The following is a 27,007-nucleotide window of genomic DNA, read 5'->3' on the forward strand; positions in this document are numbered from 1 at the left end:
TAAATCTGCTAGCAACTACTAATACATAGATAAACTCTTAGTGACTCCAGCAACAACTCCAGTAACAATAAAAATTAAAAGTTTTATCATCACCTCAACCTGTGCGCTTCCTTCCCAGAGTAAAGAGAATACAGCAGAGTAGGAACCATTGAGATGATCCACCACTTGTCCTGCAACACCAGCACCAAGGGTGGGGTTGTGCAGCCGGGCAAGTAAGACATCTCCTCCATACTTCTTTGTACGGCCCATCAAGTCATATATTTTGATCAGGGCCTCCAGTTTATCCCCTATTTGCCACTGTCCCTCTCTCTTCCTGGGGAGAATGGTGAAGGTGCTGTGGGCTGGATCACTGCTGCTATTCATAAAAAGAGGTGATGGTAAAGATGGGGTTTCAGGCCAAGCAATGGACTCTAGCAGAAGTTGTTCTTCAAGAGTCTCCTCAGGGGACAGTGGTTTTAACTTGCAGAAGTTGTAATGTATGTCAACAGGTTGAGTTACAATGGCAGCTCTTGGATAGGGGATGATGTAGGTGGTGTTTATTTTCTTCTGAAACTGGAAAAGGGAGAGAGCATGGCAGTTATATAAACGCTTCAAACAAAAGAAGTCTGTGTTTAGTTTTAAACACAACATAATGAATGATTCCTCTTGACGTGACATTTCCTGCTTTCACTATCTTGCAATGTATAATGCATGTCAGCTGAATTTCCCAGAGGAACTCACCCAAGCGATTAATAAAGTTTTATCTAGTCTAATCTAGCTCTTTATTCAATACAGTCATCATTAAATTATTACTTTACACCCGGATGTGTAAATGGGGGCTGGATCCAGAAAACTGTAGTGAGGCTATAGGAGGCGTCTGTCCGGGTGGTCTGGGTGAAAACTCTATTTTCGATTGTATGGTAAAGAAACATGGAATAGAGTGTGTGTGATAGGTCAAAAAAGAAAAAATTAAAAAGGGGGAAGGGGAAAAAAGAGAGTGGTTTTCCTAAAAATGGTTTCCTCAGCGTGAACCGGGTAAAAATGTGGAAGAGCAACTGGGGGAGGAAGATACACAAGTGTTTGTAATCAAGGTGACATCATGAGATTTGAGAGAAACAAAATTAGAAACAAAACAACTAGCCATAATAATAATTTTATAATAATAATATTTTCACCATTTTCATCATTATTATTTTGTTAGTTATCATAAAAGTACCACATGTGTAGTTGCATCACTTTGACATTTCAGAAAATACAAATGTCTGGAAAAAAAAAATTATTTGTTGAAATTATTCCGGAAGACTAATGGTATTGTGGAGGTAAACACAGACGACACGAGAGCTCTCGATAAACACTGCTCGTTTATTACTCATCACCACAGAACTGAACACTTTCCCTCCAAAACACAGCAACAACACTTCCTGAGAACTGGGTGTGAGTGGAGCCCTCCAGTGGTCCACCACACATGCCCCCCCCCCCCCCCCCGAACACCCAGTAGGGTCATCCCCTAGTCCAGAACCCTTGCTTTGATTAAACGTCCAGAATGCCTGAACCGGGGAGGTGGAGAGCTGGCGGAGGGGAAACGAGCCTGAGGGCCAGGCTGGCATGGGCGGACAGGAAAAACTGAAGATAGCTCGGGCCCCGCCAGGTGGGGGGCGCTCCCAGAGGAAGAAGCAGGGTTGTCCAGTCCAGTGGAAGGCGGGCGGCCACGGCAGGGGGCCTGAGCCGCCACCACCTGGTCATCCAGAAGCACATGTGCTGGTTTAAGTCTGTCAATAGAAACAGCCTCCTGCCGACCCCCAAAATCCAAAAGGAAATGCTTCCGGCCCGGCTGAATAACCCGAAAGGGGCCGTCATACAGTGGACGCAGCGGAGGCCTATGAGCGTCATGCCTGACAAAAACAAACTGCGAAGAGTCCAACGACCTCGGAACAAAGGTGTCGGGCACACAATGGTGCACTGGGCCAGGAAGAGAAAACGAGTCTCTTGGGGGACAGGGAGACAGCACAGAGGGAGCAAAGCACGGGGGTGGGCTCTCAGGCAAGAATTCCCCGGGGACCCGGAGGGGCTGACCAAGGACAAGTTCAGCCGGGGAAACCCCAAGGTCTTCTTTAACCGCGCAGCGCAACCCCAGTAAAACCCATGGAAGGCAGTCAACCCAGTTGCCATCTGTGAGAGAAGCACGGAACGCGGCCTTAAGCGACCGGTGGAAACGTTCGCACATCCCGTTGGCCTGCGGGTGGTACAAAGTGGTTCGGTGGACCTTGACCCCCAGGCCGTCAGCCATGGCAGACCAAAGCTCGGAAATGAACTGGGGGCCCCTGTCTGAGGTAATGTCGGCGGGGGGACCGAAACGCGAAACCCACATTGACAAAAATGCCCTGGCCACTGCTGCTGCTGTAGTGGACGCCAGAGGCACTGCCTCAGGCCAGCGGGTTGTGCAGTCCACTACAGTCAAAAGGTGCGTGAAACCTTGTGACTGCGACAGAGGACCAACCAGATCCACATGCTCATGATCAAAAAGCCTCCCTGGAACGCGGAAGGATTTGAGGGGCGCCTGTGTGTGCCTATGGATCTTAGCACGTTGGCCTGGGATGCACGCGGCTGCCCAGTCTTTCACCGATTTACGAAGGCCCGGCCAAACAAACCTAGAGCTGACCAGCTTGACCGAGGCCCGGACGCCTGGATGAGAGAGGGCGTGTACGGAGTCGAAAACGCAACGACGCCACGAAAGGGGAACTACAGGGCGTGGACGGCTGGTGGAAACATCGCAAAGCAGGCTAGGCCCGCCGTTCCACACGGGTCTGTCCTCCAGTACAAGGCCCGTTTGCGCAGACCGAAGGGCAAGGACGGCCATAGCCTCAAAGTCTATGCCAACATAAACAGGAGAAACCAGCACGCGGGATAGACAGTCAGCCACGCAGTTGGACTTACCAGCCACGTGCTGAATGTCAGTTGTGAATTCGGAAATGTCTGCCAACTGGCGCTGCTGGCGCCCACTCCACGAATCAGAGACCTTGGACATCGCGAATGTCAAAGGTTTATGATCGACGTACGCGGTGAAGCTCCGACCCTCGAGAAAAAAACGAAAATGCCGCGTGGCGAGGTGTAGGGCCAGCAACTCCCTGTCAAAAATGCTATATTTGCGCTCACTGTCTCTAAGCGTGCGACTAAAAAAGTGAGCGGTTGCCAGACACCGGAGACCCGCTGTTCTAACACTGCGCCCACTGCCACGTCCGACGTGTCGGAGGTCAACGCAATCTCCGCCGACGGAAACGGATGGGCCAGCAGAGCGGCGTTTGCCAGCGCGGTCTTGGCCCCAGAAAATGCCTGGATGCGTTCAGGGAGCCAATCAATCGGGTCCTTAGCTGTTTTACCCTTCAAGGCAGCATAGAGAGGCTGCAGCAGGTGCGTAGCTCTGGGGAGAAAGCGGTTGTAGAAATTGACCATCCCCAAGAACTCCTGCAGCGCTTTAACGGACGCAGGACGCGGAAAAGCCGAAACGGCCCGGACCTTGTCTGGCAACGGAACCACACCGTCGGCGGAAATGCGGTGGCCCAAGAAATCCAGAACCGGCAAGCCGAACTGGCACTTGGAGGGGTTGATGATCAGGCCGTGTGCCACCAAGCGCTGGAAAACCTGATGCAGATGGGACGCGTGCTGACTTTCAGAGCAGCTGGCCACCAATATATCGTCAAGGTACACGAAGACGAAAGGCAGCCCGCGCAAAACAGAGTCCATCAACCGCTGAAAAGTCTGGGCGGCGCCTTTCAGGCCGAACGGCATGCGCAAAAATTCAAACAGGCCGAAAGGGGTAATAACGGCAGTTTTGGGGACGTCTTCGGTGCGCACGGGAACCTGGTGATACCCCCGCACCAAGTCAATTTTAGAAAAAATCGAGGTGCCGGCGAGGTGGGCGGAAAAATCCTGGATGTGGGGAATGGAGTAACGGTCATTCTCCGTGACATTATTCAAACGGCGAAAATCTCCACACGGGCGCCACCGACCGTCTGACTTGGGCACCATGTGTAGCGGAGAAGCCCAGGCACTATTCGAGCGCTGCACTATGCCGAGGCGCTCCATTGCGGCAAACTCTTCCCGAACGACGGAGAGTTTCGCGGGGTCAAGGCGGCGCACACGTGCGAACACTGGGGGACCGACAGTCGGAATATAATGTTCAACCCCGTGCTTCGTTGCCGTATTCGAGAAATTAGGAACAGTCAGTGAAGGGAACTCCAAGAGCAAACGCTGAAAAACATTCCCTGAAGTCACTAAATTAGCCCGATTCAGGGGCTCGATGGCGCGAGTGAAACAGGGCATTGAAGAAAAAGACAGTGCGTCGATTAAGCGTCTGTTAGCGACATTGACCAGCAGTCCGTGGGCACAAAGAAAATCAGCGCCCAAAATAGATACAGAGCTAGCGGCAACAACAAAGGTCCATTGGAAATCCCGACCATGAAAACAAACAGTCACGAACCTTTACCCGAACGTTGCGATGGGAGAGCCATTAGCCGCAATAAGCTGCGGTCCGCAGCCCGCTGCTAAACTGTCGGCTCCGGACGGGGGAAGGAGGCTCTTCTGGGAGCCGGAGTCGACCAGGAAACGTCTCCCAGAGCGCGAGTCTTCTATGAAGAGCAGTTTTTCTTTGTCGCCAGCGGTCGTGGCCGCTACAGCGCGCTGGCGGGGTCCATTTGGATAATTTTTAAAATAAAATAGCAGAGCATGTCATTTTGAACTCATTGTGTCACGGTTCGGCATGGCAAACCGTGGGGGGTGTGGGGAAGGAGGACCCAGGCGCGGTGCTCTATATACAAGCAGTGCGTTTATTTACTGTGATGGAACACAACAACAATAAATCCTCGTGCTTTCCCTGACTCCAGTGTCGTGTCTCTCCGTGACCAGTCCGTGTCTCAGCACTCCTCGTGCTGGCTGCCGTCTAGCGCTCCACACTTCTCATGGAGTCTCACGGAATGATCCCGCGTCGGTGGGAGCTCCAAGACTCTCCTAAGTAGCTCCCCCGACGAGGCCTGATCAGCAGCAGGTGTGTGGCTTCAAGTGTGGCCAGACCGTCAGCAGGGCCACACCCACCAGGCCTGAAGGCGCCCACCGAAACACATATACATACTAGAGATGGCACGATACCACTTTTTTATGTCCGATACCGATATCATAAATTTGGATATCTGCCGATACCGATATGAATCCGATATAGTGTTTTTTAATCAACAAAACTGTTTTTTAAAATATCTTGCTGCATTTTGCAAGTCTGCAAGTTCATACTCAAGTTTAAAACAACTACACTAAAGCTATTCTGTTATACCTGTATACAAAAAAAATATTTCATAGTTCAGCAATACTGATCAATCTAATAAACTTAAACCTACACCATCCTCCCTATTCTGGTATTTTAAAGAGTACTTAGCGTAAATATTAAGCAACCTAACTAATAGGGTTCCAACTCCCAGCAACAACAAAAATAAATAAATAAAAAATAGGGAACCACCCCTCACGCGCCACCTCATGATGCTTAATCGACGTAATCAACCTTAATTTGATGCAGTGTGAAAAAAAAAATGCACAGAAATCAATTATTTTTCAAGAAATATTAAATAGATTCAACATCTTTCTTCAACAAAATTGCAGACTGCACAGATGGTACCTTCCCAAAGTAAAGAGTACTATAGCTTACTAGGGTATATATATTAGACTTAATAGTCACTATATACAGTAATTGACTTCTATTCATTTTACATCAAATTAAAACTTTGGGTGTCAGATAATTATTTATTAAAAGCTCGACATTTTAAATGAGAATAAGAAAGAAAAGTATGTCTTTGTGCCCCCTTTTCCCTGTTCATGCCCTATCGGCCCCCCTGGCTAAACTTTGCTAGATCCGCCCCTGCACAGTTACCAGCCGTCAGCTACGTAGAAAAAGATCCTGGTGTAGAAAGTAATATTAAATAAATTCTAACAACAGCTTATCAAGCTTAAACGTTCTGCTGTTGTTCAGCCGCTGGTTTCCTCTTTCTGGTGCAAAGTGGGCCAAAAATAAACAAGAGAGACGGACTGGCGACAGAAAAGCCGATCAGCTGATCATTAAGCAGTTTCACGATTGAAGTAGCAGCCGGAGAGCGAGAGGCAGTCGCTTGTTAAGCTTAACGTGGGAATGCTTTACAAACATTCAGAGATGGACTTACACACTTGCTTTACTTCTCTCGGGGACAACTTTGTCGGACATGAAATCCCGGGTTGGTAGCGAAGCTCCAAATGCTCAACCCGACCACCGACAGGTCTCGCACGCCACAGTCGCTCTATCACGGGATGCATACTGCTCCGACGTGCTAAGGTTATGAGGCGAGTTACAGCGTGTCGCAAGTTTTGTGAGGTGCTTTCGTGATATTTAATGGATCGGATTACATTTTTTATTTCTCTCCGATATCCGATCCAGTAATTTAGGTCACTATGGATCCGATATTACGTATCGGTATCGGTCCATCTCTAATACATACACACGCAAACAGGGAGAGTTTGTGTTTTTTCATTGGTTAAGCACTGCTTCCAGCCAAGAGTGATACCATATATGCCCCATAGCTGCAGAAAAGGCTAACATTGTTATCTTTTTACAAAAAAACAGCAGAACATGAGAGGTTTTTGGACCAATTTTGTGTTGTCGGCTGATTGGCTTTTCTGTCGCGACTCCGTCTCTCTTCTTTGTTTTTGGCCCACTTTGCACCATAAAGAGGGACCCGCGGATAAACAACAGCAGCACGTTAAGCTTGATAAGCTGTTGTTAGAATTTAGTTAATATTACTTTCTACACCAGGATCCTTTTCTACGTAGCTGACGGCGGGTAACTGTGCAGGGGCGGTTCTAGCAAAGTTTAGCCAAGGGGGCAGGTAGGGCATGAACAGGGAAAAGGGGGCACAAAGAAATACTTTTCTTTCTTATTCTCATTTAAAATGTTTAGCCCATATGGAAAAGAAATAGTAAAAACTTGTATGACTTAACTCATGAAAGTGGGCACTTTCATGAGTAAATCATATAAGGCTTACATGATTTACTCATGAAAGTGGCCACTTTCACATTACTTTCATATATTGTTTTAGTAAGTATCCAAAACATACAAGTTTCATTATATAATTTTTCAAGGGATCTTATATCTGTTTTTACTCTTGTATGCTTTTCAAACAAGTTTCACACAAGACAGATACAAACTTTATAAGATTTATATATATCTTTTCCATATGGGAGCTTTTATTAAATAATTATCTGACACCCAAAGTTTTAATTTGATGTAAAAATGAATAGAAGTCCATTACTGTATATAGTAACTATTAAGTCTAATATACCCTAGTAAGCTATAATACTTTTTCCTTTGGGAAGGCACCATCTGTGCAGTCTGCAATTCTGTTAAAGAAAGATGTTGAATCTATTTGTCCGAGCACTTAGATCTGCTACCCAAATTCTTCTGGAGCAACCTCGTTCTCGGCTGAAGTCTCGCGGTGACCGCGCGTTTGCTGTAGCTGCCCCGGTCTTATGGAACAACCTTCCTGTTGCTATCTGGGCGTCTGATTCTATGCCACTATTTAAATCACGGCTGACTTATTTGTTTAATCTTGCCTTTCCACCTAGTTAACACTTGGTGTGCATTGGTACATTATTATCCGTTATGCTTGTGAACTACTTTTATATCTTATGATTGTCAAGGTTTTTATAATCGATACGTGCCTGGTCCTTCCTCTTTTCCCTCCCATCTCCCTTTTCCTATTTTATTTTTGTCAAGCACCTTGGTATACCCTTGGTTTTTTAGTGTGCTTTATAAATAAAGTTTATTTATTATTGATATTTAATATTTCTTGAAAAATAAAAGATTTCTGTGCATTTTTTTCACACTGTATCAAATTAAGGTTGATTACGTCAATTAAGCATCATGAGGTGGAGCGTGAGGGGTGGTTCCCTGTTTTCTTTTACGCTAAGTACTCTTTAAAAATACCAGAATAGGGAGGATGGTGTAGGTTTAAGTTTATTAGATTGATCAGTATTGCTGAACAATGAAATATTTTTTTTGCAAATAGGTATAACAGAATAGCTTTAGTGTTGTTGTTTTTTAAACTTGAGTATGAACTTATACAAAATGCAGCAAGATATTTAAAAAAACAGTTTTATAGATTAAAAAACACTATATCGGATTCCTATCGGTATTGGCAGATATCCAAATTTATGATATCGGTATCGGACATAAAAAAAGTGGTATCGTGCCATCTCTAGTTACAGCAGAAAGTGGAAAGTTACATAGCAAAAAATAGAAAAACACTGGAACAACATATACTGTTGTTTCAGTGTTTATACAGCAGCTACCAGAGAATTCAACATTAATGAATCAATGGTACGGACCCGTTTGTCAACAGTGCGCCTTATAATCCTTTGCGCCTTATGGTCCAAAAAATACGGTAATGGTTTCTGTTTCTGTATCTCCCCTTGCGTTCCTGGTGTCATGTCTCTAGTTTAGGTTTTGTTCTGTATTCTTTTTATATCACTTTTTTCTCTGTGTGTTTTATGCTTGTCTTTGTTCTCTGTCACTATACCTTCCCTGTGTTCCAGTTATTTTTGTCTCTGTACTTCATGTTTCCTCTGTTCCCATGTCTTCCATGTTTCCACGTCTAGTCTGCGTTTTTATGAATGTCATGCTTCCTGTTTTGTCTCTGTCCTGTATGCAGTGAGTCTATTTTTGCTTTCCCCTTGTCTCACTATGTCTGATTTGTCCCAGCTGTGTTTCCACCTGTTGCCTGTCGGGATGAAATATTATTTTATATTCATAATCTATGTTACTATTCATAATCCTTATTATTACTGTTGCATCATTTATGATTTATCATTGTTATCATTTCATTGACACATTTATTGAAACTGGTGAGGTTATATTAAAGTCTGTATTTCAGGTGTTAGCATAAGCACATAATAATCTTTCATTGCAGGTGCAACTGTAATCATGTTATACACATATTGCATAATTAAAGGGTTGAAGCTTGGTCAAGTTAATTAATGGTTTGAAGCTACGGGCAGCGCGATGTCTGGCCGATCAATGGAGCAAAGTTCAAGCTGGAAGGATTGCTTAGACACAAATGAACAACTACAGGCCGATCTCAAATCTCCCATTTTTAAGTAAGATCATTGAAAAAGCAGTTTCTCAACAGCTCAGTTACTTCTTAAAACAGAATAACTGCTACGATGCCTTCCAGTCAGGTTTTAGACAGAACCACAGCACTGAAACCGCTTTGACCAAAGTGTTTAATGACATATGTCTGAATACAGACAGTGGAAAAATGTCAGTCTTAGTTTTACTGGATCTCAGTGCAGCATTTGACACAGTTGACCACAACATATTACTCAAACGACTGGAGAACTGGACAGGTCTTTCAGGAACTGTACTAAACTGGTTCAAGACATACTTAGAAAACAGGAAATACTTTGTATCAATAGGTAACTTCACATCTGAGAAGACAAGTATCACATGTGGAGTTCCCCAAGGTTCCATCTTGGGACCCCTTCTGTTTAACATTTACATGCTCCCACTGGCACAGATTATAAAGAACAACAAAATAAACTATCATAGTGTAACCCAGTGTTAATTTGGTTATCTGATATTGTGTGATATTCAGTATATATGTATATACCTATATTGGGTGTTATAAAATGTTCTTCAATGATTTTGAGTTTTTTTTATTGCTATTGGTTTGCGGCTGCTTTACGACAGTCGACTGTGGTAGTACATCCTAGCGGGAGGGGCTATGAGCTCACGTGGCTTGTAGCTGTGCCAGAGAGCAAGCTTGGGTGAGCTAGCGGGGAATATCTCCTTCTGCAGTAGCCTTGAAAAGGACTATTGTTCGTTCTCCTGCCAGGTAAAAATCTGTTTCGTATGTATATTATACTATTCCATGTGTTATCATGTGTTTGCTATGATGTGATGTGTAGTAATGGTTATTAAGGTGCTAATCGCTAATCGAGGCTAAGCTAGCAAGCTCGACAATTAGCCGCCATGCTAAGCGGACGTTGGTAGCCAAGTTCGTATGTCACTATAGGGTTATGAGCTCACGTGGCTTGTAGCTGTGCCAGAGAGCAAGCTTGGGTGAGCTAGCGGGGAATATCTCCTTCTGCAGTAGCCTTGAAAAGGACTATTGTTCGTTCTCCTGCCAGACGCCTCGCTGCTGTGCTGCCTTGCTGCTGTGCTGCCTTACTGCTGTGCTGCCTCGCTGCTGTGCTGCCTTACTACTGTGCTGCCTTACTGGTGCCATTAAAGGACAAGCGGCCGCCATCCCTTCATCCATCCGGACCTTGATTATTTGGACCGAAGTACTCACACACACGCCCGCACTCAGTGCCATACACTCTCTTTATTTTGCTGGCCAGCTAATACCATTGGTTTTTTTTTTGTTTTGTTTTGTTTGCATTCACAAAGACTATCCAAAGATATTTTGGTTATTGTCAAATAGACACTCTCTGATTACGGACTGAGGAGGTTGTGGTGTTACAACCCCAGGACTGAGAAAAAGGACTCTTTACATAATATATTCACTTGTCTCCTGGTTAGGAAAAGTGACTATTGATGGAAATATTTTTCTTCTTCTTGTCTTTGTTTACATTGTATCCCAGAGAAGTTTTAAGTTGTTCAGGTTGAAACATTTGCACTTAAAGTCGGTTAAGTTTCCTTTGATATATCAGTGTCAAGCTGATGTTTAAGAGGGTATGTTAAGGACAGATGTGCTCCAGTCCGTCAATCCTTTAAAGTGCTGGACACCGATGGTAAATTGCCATCAGACCCTAAATAAATTGTCCTCTGCTGTTATCCATATTGCTTCACTCATTCTTTGGTGAGTAGACGTATTGGTTACAACTAAGAGTAGTAGGAAAAAAATTGGCGCCCGAACAGGGACTGGAGCGCATCACTAACTTTATCCTGAAGCACATGCACAGACATCTGTGAATTCATCTACTGCTTTGCAGAGAGAGACAATGGAGTTTTGTGACAGGTATGGTTTTGATCCAGAGTACACTGTTTTGTTAAAAGGGGCTAAAGCCGAGATTAAACTACAAGAGGTGCAAAGAGCATTTGCTTTGCTGGATCACGTGGTCAAAATTCAACAAATAGATAGTCTCCCTGACACTATTTTGTGTCAGTTCACTGAGTCCATTACCCCAATGCTCATAGATGGAGAACATTCAGCAGATGGGGAGTGTTGGGAGGTTATTCAGATAGATGAGTACTGTCCTCAGGGACCTGACAGTTTTCACCTGGCGCATGATGTGGTCCCCCTCGCTCGAGCAATTGATGATGTGACTGCTAGTTTCAGAGAACAAGTAAACGAACTGGCATTAGCATATAATGTGAGCCCCATGACTTTAAATCAGGCTGCAGTGAGCCACATGTGTGGGAAAAATGATACATATAAGGGGTTATCTACCTCAACTCCTGCCTTGGGAGTTAAAACTCAGTCCACACCAGGTCCCAGGTCAACTGCCGCCTGTGATGATGGCCATGTGCCCAAGGCTAAACAGGCACTTGATGCGGACTCCCTGCTTGTTGATCCTTTGCCAGCGGAGGTTCAGAGAGTCATTGTGGAGCACATTGTAAAACATGACTCGCCCATGCACACTCCCTCTGGTTTTGAGCTCCGCTCATTTTCAGGAAACTCTCCAAAACCCCCTAATGAGGTAGAGTACAGGGTATGGCGACTTAGAGCTAAACAGGTACTAAATGACTCTACCCTTTCCGAAGGGCAGCAGCGCCGGGTTTTCCTGGATAGCTTGGCTAGCCCTGCTTTGAATGTGGCCCTTTCTATTGGGTCTCAAGCACCACCAAAAGACTATCTCGATGAGCTTGACAAGGCTTATGGCAATGTCACTGGAGGTGAAGAGCTGTATATCCAGTACCTAGAGACTCATCAGAATAGTGGAGAAAAGGCATCTGATTACTTGCGCCGACTCCAGACGTTGCTGCAGGAGGTAGTTGACGGTAATGGCATACCTAGAAGTGATTTTGATGTTCAGCTACTAAAGCAGTTCCTCAGAGGTTGCTGGGATGACTCTCTAATTGCCACTCTGCATCTAAAAGAAATAGTGGGATCTGCACATCATGTTATTCCCACTTTCTCAGAGCTGCTTTTTAAAATCAGAACGCATGAGAAAGAGAGTCAGTTAAAAGAAATGCGCAGGAGACGTTACATGAGCGGCACCTCAACTAAAGTGCAGGCTCGAACACTCGTAGCCACAGATGACGGCAGGCCTTCTGGCACCTTCCCACAGCGCTGGATGCTTGTACCAGAGAGCAACTGGAGGAAAAGAAAAAAAAAGAGGAGTGGAGGAAGTATGTTCGCCCCCTTGTACATGCTTATAACTGTACAAAACATGACGCAACTGGAGAAGCGCCCTTCCTTCTGATGTTTGGTAGAGAGCCACGCCTTCCGATTGATCTCTGTTTTGGACATAGTCCACGTGGCCACAGCACCAGAACACATATTCAGTATGTACGAGAACTAAAGAGTAGGCTGAAGTATGCATACGACCTAGCCTCAAGAAATGCTGAGAAGAGACAATTGTTGAACAAAAGACGCTGGGATGCTAAGGTTACTGCTCTTCCATTGGAAGTGGGTGACAGAGTCCTGGTAAGGAATCTGAGCCTAAGAAAGAAACACAAAATCTCTGATAAGTGGGAGCCTATTGTGCACATCGTTGTTAAGCAGACGGATGAGTCTATCCCAGTTTATGTGATTAGGCCAGAGGATGCAGAGGGCAGAGAGCGAGTTCTGCATCGTGACATGCTTCTTCCCTGTGGGTTCCTACCGGTTAACCTGCAATGTGACAGTCAGGATGTGCTAACCAGTTCGGTTCAACCTCTCATGAGAGTGGATGCAGGGAGCAACACAGAAGAAACTCGGCTGGAGGAGGAGTTTGGGCAAGACGAGGAAATAAACTTTACATCCAGCCAATTTCCTGACAATGACTTGTTGGCGGATCAAAGGGATGTTCTGGGAGAACAGGAGGCGTCCCAGCCACAGTATCCTCTGAATCCTGGGGCACCTGAATTCATTGTAGATCTGACAGGATCGGAGACAGCAAACGATGAGGAGGTGCTCAGCCCAGCCCCAACATGTGGTAGGCCACAAAGGAGGAGAGTGCCACCGGCTTATCTCAGTGACTATCAGGTCGGCTACAAAGTCGATTGTAAGCATCACAGTTTCAATGCGCCGATGACACTTGCATTGCTCAATAACTTTTTCCTGTCATTACAACAACAGATTGCTGGGTTAGTGCAATCTCTGTCGGGTGATAGTGACGGGGACGTCACACTTTAAGCAGGGGTGGATGTAACCCAGTGTTAATTTGGTTATCTGATATTGTGTGATATTCAGTATATATGTATATACCTATATTGGGTGTTATAAAATGTTTTTCAATGATTTTGAGGGTTTTTTTTATTGCTATTGGTTTGCGGCTGCTTTACGACAGTCGACTGTGGTAGTACATCCTAGCGGGAGGGGCTATGAGCTCACGTGGCTTGTAGCTGTGCCAGAGAGCAAGCTTGGGTGAGCTAGCGGGGAATATCTCCTTCTGCAGTAGCCTTGAAAAGGACTATTGTTCGTTCTCCTGCCAGGTAAAAATCTGTTTCGTATGTATATTATACTATTCCATGTGTTATCATGTGTTTGCTATGATGTGATGTGTAGTAATGGTTATTAAGGTGCTAATTGCTAATCGAGGCTAAGCTAGCAAGCTCGACAATTAGCCGCCATGCTAAGCGGACGTTGGTAGCCAAGTTCGTATGTCACTATAGGGTTATGAGCTCACGTGGCTTGTAGCTGTGCCAGAGAGCAAGCTTGGGTGAGCTAGCGGGGAATATCTCCTTCTGCAGTAGCCTTGAAAAGGACTATTGTTCGTTCTCCTGCCAGACGCCTCGCTGCTGTGCTGCCTTACTGCTGTGCTGCCTCGCTGCTGTGCTGCCTTACTACTGTGCTGCCTTACTGGTGCCATTAAAGGACAAGCGGCCGCCATCCCTTCATCCATCCGGACCTTGATTATTTGGACCGAAGTACTCACACACACGCCCGCACTCAGTGCCATACACTCTCTTTATTTTGCTGGCCAGCTAATACCATTGGTTTTTTTTTTGTTTTGTTTTGTTTGCATTCACAAAGACTATCCAAAGATATTTTGGTTATTGTCAAATAGACACTCTCTGATTACGGACTGAGGAGGTTGTGGTGTTACAACCCCAGGACTGAGAAAAAGGACTCTTTACATAATATATTCACTTGTCTCCTGGTTAGGAAAAGTGACTATTGATGGAAATATTTTTCTTCTTCTTGTCTTTGTTTACATTGTATCCCAGAGAAGTTTTAAGTTGTTCAGGTTGAAACATTTGCACTTAAAGTCGGTTAAGTTTCCTTTGATATATCAGTGTCAAGCTGATGTTTAAGAGGGTATGTTAAGGACAGATGTGCTCCAGTCCGTCAATCCTTTAAAGTGCTGGACACCGATGGTAAATTGCCATCAGACCCTAAATAAATTGTCCTCTGCTGTTATCCATATTGCTTCACTCATTCTTTGGTGAGTAGACGTATTGGTTACAATAGCTATGCAGATGACACACAAATATATATCACAATGTCACCAGGAGACCAAGGCCCTGTACAGGCTCTTGGTAAATGCATTGAGGAAATTAATGACTGGTTGTGCCACAATTTTCTCCAGCTAAACAAAAACAAAACTGAGGTAATAGTCTTTGGCGCCAAAGAAAAACGATTACAGGTCACCAGAGAACTTCAATCTATACATCTAAAAACCACAAACCAGGCGAGAAATTTGGGTGTAGTGATGGATGCAGACCTAAACTTAGAAAAACACATTAAGACAATAACAAAGTCAGCTTACTATCACCTCAAGAATATTTCAAGGATAAAAGATCTGATGTCTCAACAGGACCTGGAAAAACTAGTCCATGCATTCATCTTTAGTAGGCTTGATTACTGTAACAGCATCTTTACAGGTCTACCTAAAAAATCAGTCAGACAACTACAGCTCATTCAGAATTCTGCTGCTCAAGTCCTCACTAAGACCAAAAAAGTGGACCACATCAGTCCAGCTCTGAGGTCTTTACACTGGCTGCCTGTCCGTCAGAGGATAGACTTTAAAGTTCTGATGCTGGTCTATAAAGCTCTGAATAGTTTAGGACCAAAATACATCAATGACCTCCTGACCCAGTATGAACCTTCCAGATCCCTCAGGTCATCTGGATCCGGTCTTTTATCAGTTCCCAAAGTCAGAACCAGACACGGAGAAGCTGCATTCAGCTTTTATGCTCCTCATATCTGGAACAAACTCCCAGAAAGCCTCAGATCAGCTGAAACACTCAGTTTATTTAAATCCAGGTTGAAGACTCACCTATTCTCAGCTGCATTTGAATAAAGCACCAAATCCACACTTTTAAGCTTAAATTTCAAAACTTACATTAACTACTGATTTTATCTACTGTTCTGATTTTATCTTAAATTTCAAAACTTACTGATTTTATCTACTGCTCTGATTTATCTGTTTTGATTTTATATACTGTTTTGTTTGTTTGTTTGTTTGTTAAGTGGGTTTAGAGCTCTGGGTAGCTCCCCAGCTGGGTCTAGACTGGGTCCAGAGAGTATTTTAAATTCAGGGAATTTAAAATAGAAAGTAGCTCGCCCACAGAAGGACTGGTAGCTCCCCTTACGATAAGGGTTCAGATCGCGCGAACAGGTGTGGGTTTAGAGCTCTGGGTAGCTCCCCAGCTGGGTCTAGACTGGGTCTAGAGAGTATTTTAAATTCAGGGAATTTAAAATAGAAAGTAGCTCGTCCACAGAAGGACTGGTAGCTCCCCTTACGATAAGGGTTCAGATCGCGTATTTTAAATTCAGGGAATTTAAAATAGAAAGTAGCTCGTCCACAGAAGGACTGGTAGCTCCCCTTACGATAAGGGTTCAGATCGCGTGAACAGGTGTGGGTTTAGAGCTCTGGGTAGCTCCCCAGCTGGGTCTAGACTGGGTCTAGAGAGTATTTTAAATTCAGGGAATGTAAAATAGAAAGTAGCTCGTCCACAGAAGGACTGGTAACAAAGTGGAGACATCGTAAATAAACAGTGAATACTCTGGGTGTAGTACACTCTGACTTGCTCAACTGGTTTTGGAAAAAACAGCATTCAGTGGTCTGAGTGAGGAAAAGTAAATATCTCTGTGCCTTTGCCTCTGCGCTCCTTCTCGGGATGGAGCCCTTGTGGCTCCTCCCAGGACTCCCGTCTGATGTCAAACAGGTGGATATATAAGCTACCTGTCTGACAAGATTACCACTCATGACTCATATTTAATTGGATAGCAGTTCTGAACTCTAAAAACAGTTATTAACAACAGCAGTTGTTAGACATGAATATTTGCATTAATTTGCTCATCGAACCGCAGTTCTGTGACTCTACAAAAAACTACTTTACTGAACATTAGTGATGTGTCGGTCGCGAACAAAACGGCTCTGAGAGCCGGATCTTTGAAGTGAACGACGGGAGCTGTGTTTCTTTTTTTCTTTCTCTCTCTCTCTCTCTCTCTCACCTTTTTCGCTTCACGCCACACGCGAGCCTTGTGTTTGCACTGATCAGAGGGAGGAGGAGTGGTAGTTACAATCTAGTGATGGGATTTTCAGGTCTTTTTAGAGAACCGGCTCTTTCGGCTCCGAACCGGCTCTCCACGTTGTTTTGTTGCTTTAATTAATTTATTATTAACAATAATACAAAATTATGCACAAAAGGAATTACTAATGTAAAAAAAGTGGTTTTATTTATATATGTTTATATATAAATATATGCGGTGGCCCCTAGAGACAAAGCACCTACAAACTCCAAAGAACATACAAGCTCCAAAACACACTTCTTGCATTAACTGAACTTCCAAAACAGAGCTACCTAGATCACTTAAATTACACAATTGAAAGCATATGTGTATTGTTTGTGTATTTACACACAAGCACTCATATATATTCAAATAATTAAAAATAATGTTCATTTACCTGTTACTACCACACACCAAATCCAGTCGTTGGTACTTGCTGGCTTGTGTAGCCACTAGGTAACAAAAGCTCAACACTCCGCCTAGCATCCTGAAGCACTTCTGTTGTGTTTTGTACGTATTTTGGAGTTTGTACGTGCTTCGGAGTTTGTACGTGCTTTGTCTCTAGGGGCCACCGTAAGTATACTTTTATACTTTTATTACACATAAAGTGTAATAAATAAATCATATAATACAAAAGCCAAGTATTCACATTTCAACTTTTAACCATTTAAATTTTCAGCTTTTTCCTTTTAAACCAATTTAAAGTGAAACAACACAAAACACTGCAAACCACAACACAATTAAATTTAAATCTGAAAAAAAAAATTTATTTATTCATGCAGGCCCTGTCATATGGGCCTGCATGAATAAACTTTATGAATCCTTTATCATCCGCAACTGAAAAATGTTGTGGATGATTACTATACTTTTCTAATGTGATGTTGTTGTCCCTGGCTCTCTTTATCCCTCCTGCTCTGTTGCAAGTCACCCTTGGGTTTGCGCTGAGCAGAGACGGCAAAATGTCTGTGAAGGTTCTCAGTCATCCAGGTCATTGTAGTCAAAGGAGCTTGCAAAGAAAAGCGTCTGGACTTCTTTAAGTTCCCTTTAAGCCTGAAGGAAAAAAGAAGGAACACACACATGTAAAGGAAGCACTAAAAACGTGCGGCTATCCTAAATGGGCGTTCTTAAAGTCAGCAAAGAGTCACAGAAAAGAAGATCAGACACCAGCGAGGGAGGCTAAGAAGGACAGACGCAACAACATTGTCATCCCCTATGTAGCCGGAGTATCAGAAAAACTCAGAAGAGTTTTGTCCAAGCATGACATCCCGGTGCATTTCAGACCCAGCAACACACTCAGACAAAAACTGGTTCACCCGAAAGACAAAACCCCAAAACACAGACTTAACAATGTGGTGTATGCTGTACAGTGCAGCGAGGAATGCCCAGACCTCTACATTGGAGAGACCAAACAGCCACTTCACAAGCACATGGCACAACATAGAAGAGCCACCTCCACAGGACAAGACTCAGCAGTCCATCTGCATCTTAAGGACAGAGGTCACTCTTTTGAGGATGCCAATGTTCACATTTTGGACAGAGAGGACAGATGGTTTGAAAGAGGAGTGAAAGAAGCAGTCTATGTCCACTGTGAGCGACCATCTTTGAACATCATAAATTAAAATATTTTAATTCATATTTTATTGTGTTGTGGTTTGCAGTGTTTTGTGTTGTTTCACTTTAAATTTGTTTAAAAGGAAAGAGCTGAAAATTTAAGTAGTTAAAAGTTGAAATGTATGAAATGTAAATAGTTGGTTTTTGTATTTTATAATTTATTTATTACATTTTATGTGGAGTAAATAAATAAAAGTCTATTTACAGTGGCCCCTAGAGACAAAGCACGTACAAACTCCAAAACACAACAGAAGTGCTCCAGGATGCTAGGTAGTGATGTGCGATACCACTGATTTCCTTTCCGATCCGATACCAAGTAATATTCAGGGTGGTATCGACGATACTGATCCGATACCGATACTTTGTACAAAAACGTATTTTATTTATTGTATCTCAAATTATAGCGTTATAATGATTACAGGGCATCAGATTACTTGTTCTTATCACTTAATAATGCAGGGTTCATCATATAGAAACATGATATACAAGTCACTTTGATAACTTAAAAATGTTATTGTTTGGCTTTTTCAGTGTTTTATTTGTTCGTGAGTAAATCGGTTTGGCTGAGATTAAAGTTATTAGATTAGATTAAATTTAACTTTATTAATCCCTCAGGAGGGTTCCTCCGGGGTTTTCACACAGCTGAATAAACGTCAAACAGAAAATGATTAAAGAGAAGTGTGAGACGGTCGAGAGTTTACGTCAGCGCCCGGTTGTATTCACCCTCCACCGAGGGAGCTCGTGACGTACAACCCGGCTTTCTTTAGACCGCGAAGGCCAGGTGCTCAAGTGGAAGCAGCCTCTGAATTTGGACACCCCCGCTGTTTCCGGGCCGGCCAATAATAAAGGTGATTTAACGTATTTTATCCGATAAATAAACCCTGTAAAATGTATTTCTCACCCCCCCCCAACAGACCTTTTGAATGTCTCCCTAGTAGGCTACGGCCACAACACCTCACTCTTGGAGCACTTTTTTACCACATGTATCGCAAACCACGTCTCAGCTGTTTGTGGAGGTAAAATACGTCCGCACAATTACGCTCAGCCATTGTTGTGAGTGCGCACGCCAAGGCGCTGCGAGACATTTATACAGCCGTATTTCGCACATGACTATGAAAGGCGGAAGAGGAAGTAGTTCCTTTGAATGTAGACAATCCGAATGTTATAGTTTCTTTCCACTGTGTTCCTGTTAATGATAAACTACAAATTTACTCTAAATTACTAAAATATCGATATTTTAATGTGAGAATCGATTCTAGAACATAAATGATTGGTATCGGAGGAATCGATATTTCAGGATCGATCCGCACATCACTAATGCTAGGGGCCGTGTTGAGCTTTTGTTACCTAGTGGCTGCACAAGCCAGGAAGTACCAACAATCGGATTGGGTGTGTGGTAGGAACAGGTAAATGAAGTTTTCTTTTAAATTATTTGAATATATATATATGGGTGTTTGTGTATTAATACAAAAACAATAGACATATGCATTCGATTGTGTAATTTAAGTGATCTAGGTAGCTCTGTTTTGGAAGTTCAGTTAACGCTAGAAATGTGTTTTGGAGTTTTTACGTGCTTTGGAGTTTGTACGTGTTTCGTCTCTAGGGGCCCCCATAACTATTTATATATAAACATACATAAAGAAAACCATGTTTTTTTTACATTACTACTTCCTTTTGTGCATAATTTTATATTGTTGTTGATATTTAATTAATTAAAGCAATAAAACAACCTGAAGAGCCGGCTGGGAGCCGAAAGAGCCAGCTCTTTTTAGTGAGCCGAGCCGAGAGAGCCGGTTCTCTAAAAATAGCTGGAAATCCAATCACTAGTTGCTGTTAGCAAACTAATTTCATTAGCAAAACTATATCTAGCTTATAATTAAAATTGTGGAGAAAAAACACAACATGTAGTATCTTAACAAAAACATGTCTAATCTGAACTGGAAGAAAAATCCCTAAGTAGAGGCTCACATCAAGACAATAGTTCCTCGGTTCACAGTAGCATCGCTCTGCTAGCATGCTAACAGCACATTTGAGCTACTCACCCCCTCCCTTCCTGTGCTGAATTATAGCGCGAACGAATCACTCAAGACTCACTCACCCCCTCCCTCCTGTGCTGAATCATAGTGCGAACGAATCACTCAAGACTCACTCACCCCCTCCCTCCTGTGCTGAATCATAGCGCGAACAAATCACTCAGGACTCACTCACCCCCTCCTTTCCTGTGCTGAATCGTAGCGTAAGCGAATCACTCAGGACTCACTCACCCCCTCCTTTCCTGTGCTGAATCGTAGCGTAAGCGAATCACTCAGGACTCACTCACCCCGTCCCTCCTGTGCTGAATTATAGCGCGAACAAATCACTCAGGACTCACTCAGGACTCACTCACCCCCTCCCTCCTGTGCTGAATCATAGTGCGAACAAATCACTCAGGACTCACTAACCCCCTCCTTTCCTGTGCTGAATCGTAGCGTAAGCGAATCACTCAGGACTCACTCACCCCCTCCTTTCCTGTGCTGAATCGTAACGTAAGCGAATCACTCAGGACTCACTCACCCCCTCCCTCCTGGCTCACAGCTTCTTCTTCTTGGTTGGCAACCAATGTTAAGGCGCATTACCGACCCTTGGCTCACAGCTCAGTTGACATTTAGATGAGCAAATATATATTTGACACATTTAAGGAAAATACTAATAAAATAAAAATAAACAAAGAAAATGTTCCCTTTAGAATTTTTTTTGCTCTAAAAAAACAGTTGTTTTCTTTTAGAATCACTCGTCCTAGCAGTAGGATATACATGAAAAGAGAAACAAATTAAGTTTGAGCGAAAATGTAAATTTTTTGCACTTTCTGGTCAACTGACTCAGTGACTCAAATGATCAAAAAGCTGATTCACTTGGTGAGTGACTCATTAAAACTCAATTCAATTTTATTCATATAGCGCCAAATCACAACAAAAGTCGCCTCAAGGCGCTTCATAGATACAGAGAAAAACCCAACAATCATATGACTCCCTATGAGCAAGCACTTTGGCGACAGTGGAAAGGAAAAACTCCCTTTTAACAGGAAGAAACCTCCAGCAGAACCAGGCTCAGGGAGGGGCGGCCATCTGCTGCGACCGGTTGGGGTGAGAGAAGGAAGACAGGATAAAAGTCATGCTGTGAAAGAGAGACAGATTAATAACAGATATGATTCAATGCAGAGATGTCTATTAATACATAGTGAGTGAGAAAGGTGACTGGAAAGGAAAAATTCAATGCATCATGGGAATCCCCGGCAGCCTAGTTCTATTGCAGCATAACTAAGGGAGGATTCAGGGTCACCTGGTCCAGCCCTAACTATATGCTTTAGCAAAAAGGAAAGTTTTAAGCCTAATCTTAAAAGTAGAGATAGTGTCTGTCTCCCGAATCCAAACTGGAAGCTGGTTCCACAGAAGAGGGGCCTGAAAGCTGAAGGCTCTGCCTCCCATTCTACTTTTAAATACTCTAGGAACAACAAGTAGTTCTGCAGAGCGAGAGCGAAGTGCTCTAATAGGGTGATATGGTACTACAAGGTCATTAAGATAAGATGGGGCCTGATTATTTAAGACCTTGTATGTGAGGAGCAGGATTTTGAATTCAATTCTGGATTTAACAGGAAGCCAATGAAGGGAAGCCAAAACAGGAGAAATATGCTCTCTCTTTCTAGTCCCTGTCAGGACTCTTGCTGCAGCATTTTGGATTAACTGAAGGCTTTTCAGCGAGATTTTTGGACATCCTATAATAATGAATTGCAGTAGTCCAGCCTGGAAGTAATAAATGCATAAACTACTTTTTCAGCGTCACTCTGAGACAGGATTTTTCTAACTTTAGAGATGTTGTGCAAATGGAAGAACGCAGTCTTACATATTTGTTTAATATGTGTGTTGAAGGACATATCCTGGTCAAAAATGACTCCAAGGTTCCTCACAGTGTTACTGGAGGCCAAGGTAATGCCATCCAGAGTAAGAATCTGGTTAGATACCATATTTCTAAGATTTTCGGGGCCGAGTACAATAACCTCAGTTTTATCTGAATTAAGAAGCAGAAAGTTAGCGGTCATCCAGGTCTTTATGTCTTTAAGACATTCATGCAGTTTAACTAATTGGTGTGTGTTATCTGGCTTCATAGATAGATAGAGCTGGGTGTCATCTGCATAGCAGTGAAAATTTATGCTATGTCTTCTACGGGAAGCATGTATAGTGTAAACAGAATTGGACCTAGCTCCATAATTAACCTCAGTGTGTGAAGAGGACTCTCCATTTACATGTACAAATTGGAGTCTGTTAGATAGATATGATACAAACCACTGCAGTGCAGTACCTGTAATACCTACAGCATGTTCTAATCGCTCTAATAGGATATTATTGTCGACAGTATCGAATGCTACACTGAGGTCTAGCAGGACAAGCACAGAGATGAGTCCACTGTCAGAGGCCATAAGAAGATCATTTGTAACCTTCACTAAAGCTGTTTCTGTGCTGTGATGAGCTCTGAAACCTGACTGAAACTCTTCAAATAAGCCATTCCTCTGCAGATGATCTGTTAGCTGTTTGACAACTACTCTTTCAAGGATTTTTGATATGAAAGGAAGGTTGGAGATTGGCCTATAATTAGCTAAGACTGCTGGGTCTAGAGATGGCTTTTTGAGTAAAGGTTTAACTACAGCCAGCTTGAAGGCCTGTGGTACATAGCCAATTATTAGAGATAGGTTGATCATATTTAAGATCGAAGAATTAATTAATGGCAGGACTTCTTTGAGCAGTTTTGTAGGAATGGGGTCTAAAAGACACGTTGATGGTTTGGAGGAAGTAATTATTGAAGTTAACTCAGAAAGATCAATTAGAGAAAAAGAGTCTAACGTAACATCAATGGTACTAAGAGTGGCTGTAGATAATATTACATCTGTAGGATGATTATTGGTAATTTTTTCTCTAATGATAAAAATTTTATTTGTGAAGAAGTTCATGAAGTCATTACTAGTTAACGTTAAAGGGATGGTTGGCTCGAAAGAGCTCTGACTTTTTGTCAGCCTGGCTACAGTGCTGGAGAGAAACCTGGGGTTGTTCTTATTTTTTTCAATCAGTGACGAATAGTAAGATGTTCTGGCTTTGCGGAGGGCTTTCTTATAAAGCAACAAACTATTTCTCCAGGCTAAATGATGATCCTCTAAATTTGTGACACGCCATTTCCTCTCCAGCTTACGAGTCATCTGCTTTAGGGTACGTGTTTGAGAATTATACCACGGAGTCAGGTACTTCTGATTAGAGACTTTAGTTTTCACAGGAGCTACAGTATCCAGAGTCGTACGTAGTGAGGAGGTGAAATTATTAACAAGATAATCGACCTCTGTTGGAGTAGCGTTCAGATAGCTGCTCTGCTCCATGTTGGTACAGGTCATTCAAGATGATAACAGTGGTTGGATAATATTCTTAAACTTAGTTACAGCGCTTTCAGAAAGACATCTACTTTGATAAAGTCTACTCTCCACTGTTGTGTAATCAATTATTGTAAATGTAAATGTTATCAGGAAATGATCAGACAGGAGAGGGTTTTTAGGAAACACTGTTAAATGTTCAGTTTCTATGCCATATGTTAAAACAAGATCTAGAGTGTGATTAAAGGGGTGGGTGGGTTCTTTTACATTTTGAGAGAAGCCAATTGTGTCTAATAACAGATTAAATGTCATGTGGAGGCTGTCATTTTTAGCATCTACATGGATGTTAAAATCACCCACAATAATTATTTTTATCTGAGCTGAGCACTAAATCAGATAGCAATTCAGAGAAATCAGACAGAAACTCGGCGACACAGAGTTTGTGTGTCGCCGAGTGGGGAAAAACGGTTAGACACATGAACAGGTTTGGTGGTGTACCTGGGGCTTCTGTTTAGGACTATGCTTCCTCCTCACCGTCACCCAGCCGCCCTCTTTCCCCAGCTGCTTGGGGTCTGCCGGGGAACAGCTAGCGGGGCCTATGCTATCTTCGGCTGCACCAGCTACAGGGGCCTGGCTAGCTACGGGTGAATGAAGGGTGCGAAGCCGAGTCCCCAATTCAGTAATCCTGGCCTCCAGAGCTGCAAATATGCTACATTTGTTACAGATATCATTACTGCTAAAGGAGGCCGAGGAGTAACTAAACATCTGACACAATGAGCAAGAAAGTGCAGAAGGGACAGGTGAAGTAGCCATGGTGCTAACGAGTCGACTACGAGCTAAGCTAGGCTAGCGAAACAGTACCGAGACAGTGAGTGAATACTTTGGCTATTGTCGGGATGAAATATTATTTTACTGTTACTATTCATAATCATTATTATGACTGTTGCATCACTTATGATTTATCATTATTATCATCTCATTGACACATTTATTGAAACGGTTGATGTTATATTAAAGTCTGTATTTCAGGTGTTAGTATAATTACATTATAATCTTATATACACATATATTGCCTTTTTGTGCTTATTAAAGAGTTGAAGCTCTCTCAAGTTAATTAATGGTTTGAAGCTACAGCCGACGCGAGTTCGACTGATCTAAGGAGCAAAGTTCAGCTATTGAAAGGTTGCCTACATGCTTACAGTACTATTTACCACATATTATATATGTTGTCTAGAGATGAAATAAAGGCCGTGTGCCCTGTGGTATTGATGTTTGCCTGGTAACAGATGACGCAGAGGGAGGTCATGCACTAAGGTTAAAAACACAGACACATAGTCTGCCTGAGTACACAGTATTTAGTAACTGACTGCAAATGTTGTTTACCTGCATATGTGACAGTTTAGTTCTGATAAGCCCAGAGGAGTGTAATAACAGGAAGCATCTGGCAGGCGGTGGAGGAACATAGGAAGTAGCTGTTCTTTTTTAGAATATCTCTTACCTAGAATTACTGGAACATGCATGTTGTTTTTCATCTGCGGTGACGCATATTACTGGTCATCATATGTATAAATATTACACCCCAAGCATTGTCCGGGGAAGATCGACGCTGTTTGAGTGATCGTGCTCGACTTCCCCCCATATGTGTTTCAATAAAATCCTTGTTTTGACGCACCTTACTGGGACTTTGCAGTCATTTGTCTTTTCCTCAAAAATGCGAATTGGGACACTATAAATTAGGTAGTGAGTACACAGAAAGTGTGCTTCGGATGAAGAATGTGGAGATTATACTATGAAAAAAGAATGTATTTAAAAGTTTTTAAATAAATTGCTAAGCAGATAAGCTACTCAGAAACACCACTGTGTTTGAGCAGGAACAAGAAGTGATACTCTACCACAGAGCGAGCGAACACCAAGTGACAGCGCTACCAAGAGTGCCAGTAAAAAGTAAAAAGAATCAAATTTACCATCACTAGTGCTGTGTGCTTTTCTTCAATGTCCTTAGTATTTCTCCTAGGTCTTTGTGCCAGTTTAGTTCCCTACTTATTTCATGTTTCTAGTTTCTTGTTTATTTTTTTCCTGTATTCAGTGTGGAGTTTTTCCAGCAAATGAAGCTGCCATTTTAAGCTTACTTTTCCGTGTTCCGAGTCCTGCATTAGTGTCCTTCCTCCTGCCTGCCACACAGACTAACCATGACAGACGGAACAAACCATGACTTGAAAATATAAATTTAAAAAGAAATGTTACACTCTGGCACAGAGTTAAATGCCAGCATTCAGACATTAAACAGACTTTGACAGGACTGCAGAAATTCCCCACACTGACATCCATGCTCACCACAGGTGTTCCCGGGTGTTTTGTTCCATCTTTCTTTGTTCTGTATCCTGCCTTATGTTTCAACATATAAAAAAATAAAATAAAAAATAAATAAATTCTCACCTCGAGAATGTCCATGACATATATCATGGAGATGAATACAAAAACAGCCAATAGTAGGAAAATGCAGCCACGTTTCGGAAGGCGAGAATAAACCTGCATTTTACAAAGTGGAGACATCGTAAATAAACAGTGAATACTCTGGGTGTAGTACACTCTGACTTGCTCAACTGGTTTTGGAAAAAACAGCATTCAGTGGTCTGAGTGAGGAAAAGTAAATATCTCTGTGCCTTTGCCTCTGTGCTCCTTCTCGGGATGGAGCCCTTGTGGCTCCTCCCAGGACTCCCGTCTGATGTCAAACAGGTGGATATATAAGCTACCTGTCTGACAAGATTACCACTCATGACTCATATTTAAGTGGATAGCAGTTCTGAACTCTAAAAACAGTTATTAACAACAGCAGTTGTTAGACATGAATATTTGCATTAATTTGCTCATCGAACCGCAGTTCTGTGACTCTACAAAAAACTACTTTACTGAACATTAGTGATGTGTCGGTCGCGAACAAAACGGCTCTGAGAGCCGGATCTTTGAAGTGAACGACGGGAGCTGTGTTTCTTTTTTTCTTTCAGGTCTTTTTAGAGAACCGGCTCTTTCGGCTCCGAACCGGCTCTCCACGTTGTTTTGTTGCTTTAATTAATTTATTATTAACAATAATACAAAATTATGCACAAAAGGAATTACTAATGTAAAAAAAGTGGTTTTATTTATATATGTTTATATATAAATATATGCGGTGGCCCCTAGAGACAAAGCACCTACAAACTCCAAAGAACATACAAGCTCCAAAACACACTTCTTGCATTAACTGAACTTCCAAAACAGAGCTACCTAGATCACTTAAATTACACAATTGAAAGCATATGTGTATTGTTTGTGTATTTACACACAAGCACTCATATATATTCAAATAATTAAAAAT

General features: G+C 42.8%; 1 protein-coding gene across 1 annotated transcript in view; it reads right to left on the reverse strand.

Annotated features, from left to right (window-relative positions):
- LOC143416670 (NXPE family member 3-like) overlaps nt 1–26,282 on the reverse strand; it is a 42,541-nt gene extending 16,259 nt beyond the window's left edge. The window contains exons 1-2 of the mRNA XM_076882126.1: nt 26,089–26,282; nt 94–552 (exon numbers count right to left, since the gene is read on the reverse strand). Of these exons, the coding sequence (XP_076738241.1) occupies nt 94–552; nt 26,089–26,277 (648 nt within the window). The 5' untranslated portion in view covers nt 26,278–26,282. The remainder of the gene's footprint in view (nt 1–93; nt 553–26,088) is intronic.
- Between the last annotated feature and the right edge of the window lie 725 nt (nt 26,283–27,007).

The sequence above is a fragment of the Maylandia zebra genome, linkage group LG3 (assembly GCF_041146795.1).
Source record: "Maylandia zebra isolate NMK-2024a linkage group LG3, Mzebra_GT3a, whole genome shotgun sequence".
NCBI classification, from domain to species: domain Eukaryota; kingdom Metazoa; phylum Chordata; class Actinopteri; order Cichliformes; family Cichlidae; genus Maylandia; species Maylandia zebra.